The following is a 10229-nucleotide window of genomic DNA, read 5'->3' on the forward strand; positions in this document are numbered from 1 at the left end:
TAAAAACTGCATGGTACTGGCACAGTGACAGACAAGTAGATCAATGGAATAGAATTGAAGATCCAGAAATGAATCCACACACCTATGGTCACTTGATCTACACCTGACTTCTTTATTGTGGATTTGACAAAGCCTAGAGTCACCTGGGAAGAGGGAACCTCAATTGGGAAACTACTCAGATGAGATTGTTGATTGATGTGGGTGGTGCCATCCCTGGGCAGGCTGACCTAACCTGTGTAAGAACCGACAAGCCAGTAAGGATTGTTTCTTCCTGGTCCCTGATCCAGTTCTTTGAGTTCCTGACCCAAATTCTATCAGGAATGGACTGTGATCTGGAAGTATATGCTGAAATAAACTATGCTTTTGGTGATGGTGTTTAGCAACAAAAGGCAAATTAGAACAGTACTGAGTGTGACTGTCATTAGGTTTTGATTTTGGGGGGCGGGGGGGGGGGAAGCTGCAGCATGACTTACAGGCTGATGTAGTGAGAATAGAATTGGATTAATTGTATGGTGGTTCAGATCTGAGTAAATGTTAAGTCTTGCACTTGGAAGGAATATCTTGTGAAATATATGTCAACTATGGATAACCCTAAGTCCAAAGCATAAGAGAAAACTGGTCAGACCTTGAGTATGCTGGAATATAGTTTGCACAGGTCCATATATGAGATGGCATTTGAATTGAACCTCTTAGATGGAAATGGAACCAGTCCAAATCAGAATGCTACTCATTTCACTATAAATCCCAATCTTTATCTTCTGTACTTAAAAGTATTGTTTAGTAAGTTTTTTCCTTTCCTCTCCTTTTTTGTGAAAATTTTATAGTTCTTGCTCCCAGTGTGCTTAGACAGTTACTTCTGGAGGTTATTAGAAATAAAACTAGTAGACAAAGAAGCATAAGAACATTTTAGATAGTGATTTTCTTTTTTCTGCACAGGTGATTTCTCCTGAACAAAAGATCTCTGCATTGAGCCCTGCACCTACTTTTTCTTTCAACACAAGATATGAAGACTCTGTGCTTGAGTTCTCTGAGGAGTCTCTGAAAACAAGGACGTTCCCTGGTGACCTTCACTTTCTCAGCCATTATCTGTGAGAGTGTCCTGGGCTATGAATGTCAGGCAACCCACTGTCTCTTCCCTTGGACTTATCTGTCGTGGATGCTTTTCCAAATGCACTTTCTTCTCTAGTTCTTGCTTCCTTCTTGGCTGTCTTCACTACCTCTGGAAGTGCCCCTACCTACCGTCCACTGTCATAGTACTTCTTGCAGCTAAAACACCAACACTTGGCTCATCTTTCTATCTTTCTTCGGTGAAGTGACTCACAGCAAATGTCTCATCAGCACCACTTGACCTTAGTGTAACCTTTTCATCTCTGCTTTGGGCTGTCAGTGTCAGGAACTCCTCAGTGACTGCTCTCCTCCAGCATTGCTCTCAGGCCATTTTGACTTTTCTGCTTCTTGAAAAGTATTTTATTCAATAGAATCTCTTCCCACTAACTGCTATTTTCTGATCATTTCATTAATGTGGGTTTTTTTCTTGTTAGGTTTGGTGATTGATGTTTTCTTGGTTGTGAGTGGATGATTAATATAAAAAAAGAAATAGAAATAATTTAATGCAAATCAGTAGTTAAACTAGAGATGGCTTCATGGTTGTGTCTGGTTGAGGCAAAAAAAAAAAAGAAAGAAAGAAAGAAAGAAAAGAAAAGAAAAGGGGGCAAGGTACGAGGAGATATGAATGGGGTGGGTATGAGATGGGATTCTTATAATCCCAGCACTCAAGAGACAAGGCAGGGGGATCAGTACTTGAAGGCTAGCTTGGACCACCTGGGGCAAGGGCGGGGGGGGGGGGAGGGGGGGCGTGAATAGGAGAGCATCCCCTGAATGCAGTCAAGGGGCAGTGAGGTGGAAGGGGTTTTCACAGGGATGAGTCTTAGCTCTGTAATAGAGTTTTTATTCTGTAACTGTTTCTTAATTCAGTTTTGGATTATACCCTAACACTTCAACAAGGAATATTCTTTGGCTCACTGCTATACTACCCAAATGATCATCAAAATTTATTTCCTATGAAATAGACTATGTCAAATAAGAAAGAATCTATAATATTTTTAGGTAAAACTTTAATAATGTATAAATCCTATGCAGTTTTGCTGATTCATTAATGTATCCAATAAATACTTTCTGCTTTTTACTTTTTTAGCAATTTCTCTGTTCCAATAACTGCTGATAGAAAGGAGGAATTATAAAACTCATTTAGACAAAAGCTCACCAAAAAGTGATAATTTTACAAATAAAGCTAAAAATCTTTTGTTGTGAAAGATATAATTCATAAATCACATATTAAGTGGGCCCTGGACTGTGCAGAAGGAATGTGAATAGATATGAACTCACTCTGTTTTCTTTGACTGACACTTGGTACAAACTGCACTCCAGAACTTTCTTACCTCAGCTGTAAAATGGGGTGTTACAGCTGTTCTTGGATTTAAATACTTTGGATAAAGCCGGGAGTGGTGGCACACGCCTTTAATCCCAGCACTCGGGAGGCATAGGCAGGCAGATTTCTGAGTTCAAGGCCAACCTGGTCTACAAAGTGAATTCCAGGACAGCCAGGGCTATACAGAGAAACCCTGTCTCGAAAAACAAAAAACAAAAACAAAAACAAAAAAAAAAATAATAATAATTTGGATGTTCTATAAATATAATGAGTAATTAAAGATACTTAGCTCAATAAAAGGAAAGAGAAGGACTTATATTTGTTAGCTTCACAAGAGTCTTCAAATCTATAAATTAAAATTTGAATCTTTAGATTTTGATATTAAAGCATTTACTTTGTGAGGGAGCTAGAGACTTACATTATTTTCTGTTTTACACAGAAAGTCAGAACTGTCCGCTCTTGCCTGTACCGTTTTCTAGAGTCTGGTGATGATTGGTAGAACATTTGTATTAACTCAGCATTATGTTTTCTTTCAGGATTGAAAAACATTGGTTTTCAGGAGAGTAAGAACCTCCAGAGGATTCCGTTTCTAAGTAGAGCCTCAGTTCCCTTTGTCACCTTGCCACCTGATGATGGGCCAGCTGTCTTAGATCCTTGTTCATTTATGATTCATGCTGATGCACAAGAGCCTTCTGGTTCTTCCATGTTGAACCTGTGTGAAGAGTCAGGTCGTTCATTCGACCTTGGACTTGAGGGTCAGGGTGGGACTCCAGGAGGTGTTTCACTGCTTCCTAAGAGTGCTACTCAAAGCAAGTGGATGAAATATCAAAACCCACCCCAGTGCAACTCAACTGCTCCGCAAAGACTTGCCAGTGAGGTGACCGAGGGTCTCTTCACTGAAGCTGTGTCTGGCTTGCCTTTTAGCCACACAGGGGAGAGTGAAAGTTCTGTTGACCTTGTGCACTTGCAGATGATAAAAGGTGTGCTCTATCAACAGCAGCAGGATTTTAGCAGTCAAGATTTGGTTTCCAGAAAGAAAGCTCTTTCTCTGAATTTAAATCAGACTTCCAAGACTGAGGAACTTCAGACTGTGTTGGAAAGCTCTGCCAGTAAGAACTGCAGAGTCAAAGATCTACAGGTGAGGTTTTCTCATGTGCCTTTTCACCCTCAGTGACTGTGTGGATTCCAACAGAAGAATAAGCAAAATAGCTTGGAGACAGTTTACTTTTTGATCAGATAGTTATTTTTTACACCTTTCCCAGTAATTATGAATATTGAATTATATATTTGAAAGTCTCTGGTGCAGTACTGGCCATATAAAAAGTATTTAATAAATTTTAGCTATTATCTCTTTTCCTGCCACGACTTCCATTACTGATCTCACTGTGATTGTTTTCATTTTTGACTATCAAATCAATATTGCTGATTGAATTATTAAAGATAAGGCACATATATCTATTCCAAATTTGCTGAGTCATTATTATACTCATGACAGAAATAGAAATGTAATGTGATCCACTTGTAGTAAAACATATTCAAAATCATATTAAGAGGCTGATGAAAAGAGTTAAAAGTGTCCTGTCACGTCATTCAGGCTCTATCTGGTTTCTTATTTTAGACCATAAAACAACTTTAATGGATTCTAAAAATCAAAAGTATAATTAGTATATTTTCAGTGTATATGAAAAACAATTTGTTGGTTAAACAGTGATTTTTTTTTTTTGAGTGTAATAGGTCAATTCATTCGATTTCAGGAGATAAATAATTCTGATCTGTGCTTCCCAAATGGGCAGAAAATAATATCAGCTTATCTTCCTCAAAGGCAAGTTCACATACCCGCTGTTTTCCAGTCTCCTGCTCACTATAGGCAGATCTTTACATCTTCCATCATAGGTATGGCTGTTATGTTTTTATTCTGACTGAAATTACTTGGTGTGGGTATTGAACTACAGAAATGCATAATTCTTTCTGGGTTTTCATAGTAAAGTCACCTCTGTAGATTTGGTTTGCATGTCTTTACTCTAGTACCTATCAGTACCTTTATTCTAATGTCAGATCAAAACTGAACTTTAAAAGAGGGACACTGCACTATTTTTTTAAATTCTGACTTTTATTTATTAAGATAAAAGCAAATGAACCCATTACATTTAAATGGAAACTTTTTAAAAAAAGATTTATTTATTTTATGTATATGAGTATACCATTGCTCTCTTCAGACATACTAGAAGAGGGCGTCAGATTTCATTACAGATGGTTGTGAGCCATCATGTGGTTGCTGGGAATTGAATTCAGGACCTCTGGGAGAGCAGTCAGTGCTCTTAACCACTGAGCCATTTCTAAATGGAAACTTTTAAGTATGAATAATTAGGTCTGAATGTTTTGAGGTATAAGAACAAAACTTGCCTTTTGAAACATTAATTGTTATAATCTGCCTGTTATCTTAGCTCATTGGAGGCTGCAGGAGATTGAGAGTTTGAGACAGTAAATCTGTCTCAAAAACTATAATTATAATAAAGTAAATAAATGATGTGGTTTCTAAAAGCATAATATTTATGTGTATTGGAATATTACAGTGAGGGGCTACAGAGATGGCTCAGCTCTTAAATGTTCTTTATAGGGAGTATAATAGAGTCTGATAGACAAGGACTTATTACAGCAGTATTTTGCCTTGGATACATTATTTGGATGGCTTTGAAGCTGGCTTGTTTTGTTTTGTCTTGTTTTGTTCTAATTTGGTATAATTAAGACAATGTAACAAAAAATGTAACAAAAGGGATGTTAGAGAGTTGGAGAGCTGGCTCAGTGGTTAAGAGTGCTCAATACTCTTCCAGAGGCCCAGATTCAATTCCTGACACCCACATAGACGTGCACAACATCTGTAGCTCTAGCTCCAGGGGATCCAGGGAATGGCTTTTGATCTCAGTGCTACTGGACACATTTGGAGTGCTTACATGCATGCAGACACTCACAAACATAAAGTCAAATAAACCTTTAAATTAATGGATGTTATAGTATTGTGTTATAATTGACTGCTAAAAGGCTATTTTCAAATTGACTAATAAACAGCGTTTGATACAAATATAATTTTGTATTTAATTTTCAGGGGTTTTTTTTTGTTTTGTTTGTTTTTTTGTTTTTTGTGTTTTTTTGTAGAGCATCTGAATATATTGCTATTTGAATTGGCACAAAGGCTGTACAAAGCACTTTCCAAAGTTGACATATCCTTTTATACATCATCAAAAGGAGAGACAATGGGAAGTGGAAAAAATAATTCACCATCTTGCCTCCATAATCAACCTGCCAAACTTGTCATGGTTAAAAAAGAAGGTCCAAATAAGGTACTGCTTCTGCTCCCTCCCCACACTGCCTTATACATAGTTTAGGTACTTGGACACTGAGACATAAGTTTTCTTTGTGGTATTAATAATCATAAACATAATCATAATCATAAACATAATAATCAGTACTTTTTAATGAAATAAATGATCTGTGTGTGTTCCAGGATACAAAACTATAAATTGAAGTTAGCCTCTAAACTTTTTAGGAACTTACTGCACAGTAGTGGATGAACACAGATATAGTGAAGAAAATTACACATACAAGATAGGAAGGATATGCCTAAGCTACAGTGTCAGCACTGCCAAGTGGGATCTTCTGCCTTAGGGTCTAGAAAATGCTGAAATGAGATAGAAAGAAATGAAGGTTGAAAGTTGCTGTACCAGCACTAGACAAGGCCAAGCGAGTAGAAAACCATGGTGACCTAATGTGTATTCCTAGTATCACAAAGAGGGTTAGTAATATATTGGTAGTTTTCACTCATTTGCACAACTGCTTTTGCCTATAATAGCAATAAAATAATTTCACTATTTGTATGCATCATTAGTTGAATGTATAAATTTGACTTTTTTTTAAAAAGTCAAAAGCAAGTATTCATAAATAATAGCATGGTCATAGATCGAAATAAATGGCCATCAACATCTTTGTGTTGTTTTTCAAGATTATTTGATACATGTTTGCATGTTCATGCTATGCTGTTTGTTAAAAGGGTTAGGTTACAGAGTATAAAATGCATCATTTAGTGAAAACCTGTGGGGCTGGAGAGATGGCTCAGCAGTTAAGAACACTGACTGCTCTTCTAGAGGTCCTGAGTTCAATTCCCAGTACCCACATGGTGGCTCACAACCATCTGTAATGGGGTCTGATGCCCTCTTCTGGTGTGTCTGAAGACAGTGACAGTGTACTCATATACATTAAATAAGTAAATATTTAAAAAAAAAAAAAAAGGGAGAAAACCTGTATGTGTGTGTGTGTATAAAAAAATACAAAAATATTGCTAGTAGTTGTTTCTGGTAGATGATAAGTTGTCTAGTGAAAACTAGGGAACAATATATTACAATTTAAGACTAATTTTTAAATACATTTTTTAAAAACTGCACATGAGTGCTTTGCCTGCATGTATGTCTGTGTGAAGGTGTCAGATCCATCCCTGGAACTGAAGTTACAGACAGTTGTGAGTTGCCATGTGGGTGCTGGGAATTGAATCTAGGTACTCTTTAATCACTGAGCCATCTTTCTAGCCCCTTAAATACATTTAAAAATAATATTTATTTATTTTTATTTAATGTGTATGTGTGAATGTCTGCATATATATGTGTTCATCTCATACATACCTAGAGCCTATAGAGGCCAGGAGAGAGTGCTGGATCCTCTAAATCTGGAATTACAGGTGACTATGAACTGTCATGTGGTTGCTGAAAACTAAATCTGGGTCTTCTGAAGAGCAACGAGTGCTCTTAATGCTGAGCCAGCTCCCTAGCTTCTTGAATAAGTTTGTTCTCAGAATAATATACTCTTGATGAAGAAAAAATAAATAGGAAAGTAATACTTTATAATTTTAATACATGTTTAAATTAATAAGAAAGTTTATTTCTTGGAATACATTAATAACAGGCAGATTTTATAAGTTGCTTTACAAGTATAGTGCAGAAAACAGTACACAAATAGAAACAGTTTTTTTTTTTTTTCACTAAATTTTAATATGCATAGTAGGCAAGCACTTACTACTGAACCTTTAAATTCTTTTTATCTTCTTCCTGCTTAGGGCCGTCTCTTTTATACATGTGATAAGTCAAAAGATAATCAATGTAAATTTTTCAAATGGCTTGAGGAAGTGACTCCAGGACAGTTACCACAGAATAAGTCTCAATCCAACATAATTTTTAATGATATTAAGAGTATTGGCTCATATTTAAGAAGTCAAAAGGTACCAGTCTATGAAGAATGCCAGCTTTTGTTGAGGTATGTTTTATGGTATCATAACATTTCCTGTAATTATATCAGAGAATAGCGACCTTGGGGTCAATCCCAGAGTCTTGCATATGCACAATCATTGTGCTAATATACATTTCAAACCCATCAATGGTTTTAAAAGAAAGTAAGATGGAGAAAGCATCAAGGAGACAACTTCCAGTTCTATAATTTTAAATGAAAGTAAAGCTTTAAAGTTTCTCTGGTCCTCTCTAAACATCAAGTGATATCAACAGTGTTCCAACAATTGGCAAAAGGTAATTTGTTTTGTTTTCTTTCTCTCTTTTTTCCTTTTTTTTCCTTCCTTCCTTCTCTCCTTCCTTCCTCCTTTCCTTACTTCCTTTCTAGTCATGGATATTCACAAACCTAAGGGAAACCCCATTTACAAATACAGTAACAGTAACTACTCTTTAGCAGTACAAGAATAAGTCATTCCCAGCCTTGAATTAAGAGCTGATAGAATAATAGTGTTAGGTTTTAGAAGCAGAACTTTATAAAAATGGGCTCCTTAAAGAAGTAAAGATAGTGATAGTTTGCATGGGCATTTAATAACTTATTGAAAGTGTATAGATGCCAGGGTCTTTCCTAAAGACTTTGTGTATATTATTTCCTCACAACAATAATGTATAAGAAATTATTATTTAAATTTTACAGCTGTAAATGTAATTTTATTTGCCTGATATAGTTGTCATCTCGGAGGCTTACTGTTGAATATGCTCATTCTTTCTAGTTCTTTCTGAACTCTGGCTGGCTGGTTCACCTCATCTGTTCTGGCTCAAATTCCTTTCTAAGTTGACTGATTCAATTTGGCTTCTCTCAGCTTCTCACTGATTTGCTTTGCTTGGCCTCAAACTAACTCTGGCAATTTGTTCTAATCTTCTGGCTCGTTCTTATTCTCTGGCTTCACCTGCCTCTGCTGAGCAGCACTGACTGAATGACCTCAGGAGTGAACTCAGCTCTACTGCACTGCACTACTCCCTGCACTGACTGCCAGCTCACTCACCTCCAAACTCACTGACAACTGGCTCTCTCTCCCTGCCCTGCTCTTAAATAGCTTTTCTCCCAAGACTTGGGCATATCCTATTTCTGACTTATTCTGTCAGATCTTTCTCTGATTTGTCACTTTGTCTGCCCCTCAATTAAATGGCCTTGTTTGGGACTAAAGGTGTGTATTAAAGGATTCCAGCCAGAGGGACTAAAGGTATATACTAAGGGTATGTCTGCATTCCAGCCCGATCACACAGATCTAGAAGGTCTTTGGATATGATCAGAGCAGCCATGTTGCTGGAGTAAAATTCCTCTACATACAGCCATATAAATTTACACAGTCTAGCTTTCTAAATAGTTTTTCTGTTTTGATTATTGTTAAAGCTGGTGACAGATCTGTGAATTATTCTCTTCCTTTGATAGAAATGTTTATAGTTTACAACATCTATGAAAGTAAATATGTACAACTACAATTCTTTCTTTTACATGGTGTGTTAAGTATTAAAATAATTAACATTCAAATTCATTTTTTAAAAAAGATTTTTAATAAATTATCTATGCATATGGTATTTGTCAGTGTGTATGTATGTTCATGTTTATACTTGTAGAGGTCAGGAGAGGTTATTGAGTCCACTGGGGTTGGAGCTTCCAGTGTTGGTGAGCTGCCAGGCATGAGTGGGAACCGAACTCAGGTCTTCTGAAGGAGCAGAAAGTGTTCTTAACCTGAACAGTCTCTTAGCCCCTCAAATTTTTTTTTTTTTTTTTCAGGAAAGGATTTGATTTTCAGAGAAAACAGTATGGTAAACTAAAGAAGCTTACAACTGTAAATCCTGAATTTTACAATGAAACAAAAAGTAAGATTTATCTTAAACTGAGTCGGAAGGAGAGCTCTTCAGTTTATAATAAAGGTTGGTAGATTGGATGAGGATTTTGGTCAAGATGTAGCTCTGCAAATCTCTTTTAAAAAGAATTTCTAAAGTATCATTTAATAGTGCTATATCATGAAAGTTGTAGTATAATTGTTTCTAAAAATCATACTTAAAAAATTTAAATTTTTAAAAAATTTATTCTAGAAGTCACTTTACTGAAAAGTTACACTGAACTCTTGGTATCATATATACAATAACATGATTTAACTCTACTTTGTCCTAATGTTGAAAATAAATTGAAAATATGATTAGTTTGTCATTACTTCTTTTATTCTTTGTCTAGCACTGGATCCCAACTTTCATAGTTTGAAGTAAACTCCTTTTAAACATATATTTTTAAAGGCCTTTAGGTATATTGAAGTAGATTTGTATCATCCTTGTTCTTGGGCCTAGTTTTATCTCTGCTCCTCATACAGCTGGATATGCTGTAAGGATACAGCTGGGTATGTTGTAAGGATAGAGCTGGATATGCTGTAAGGATACAGCTGGGTATGTTTTAAGGACACAGCTGGGTATGCTATAAGGATACAGCTGGGTATGTTGTAAGGACACAGCTGGATATGTTGTAAGGATACAGC

General features: G+C 36.3%; 1 protein-coding gene across 1 annotated transcript in view; it reads left to right on the forward strand.

Moving 5' to 3' along the window:
• Positions 1 to 10229, forward strand: part of Zgrf1 (zinc finger GRF-type containing 1) — a 62780-nt gene that overhangs the window by 21801 nt on the left and 30750 nt on the right. Inside the window, exons 8-13 of the mRNA XM_021196235.1 lie at positions 937 to 1060; positions 2965 to 3566; positions 4183 to 4321; positions 5582 to 5766; positions 7530 to 7726; positions 9491 to 9630. Of these exons, the coding sequence (XP_021051894.1) occupies positions 937 to 1060; positions 2965 to 3566; positions 4183 to 4321; positions 5582 to 5766; positions 7530 to 7726; positions 9491 to 9630 (1387 nt within the window). The remainder of the gene's footprint in view (positions 1 to 936; positions 1061 to 2964; positions 3567 to 4182; positions 4322 to 5581; positions 5767 to 7529; positions 7727 to 9490; positions 9631 to 10229) is intronic.

This window comes from Mus pahari, chromosome 4, assembly GCF_900095145.1.
Source record: "Mus pahari chromosome 4, PAHARI_EIJ_v1.1, whole genome shotgun sequence".
NCBI lineage: Eukaryota > Metazoa > Chordata > Mammalia > Rodentia > Muridae > Mus > Mus pahari.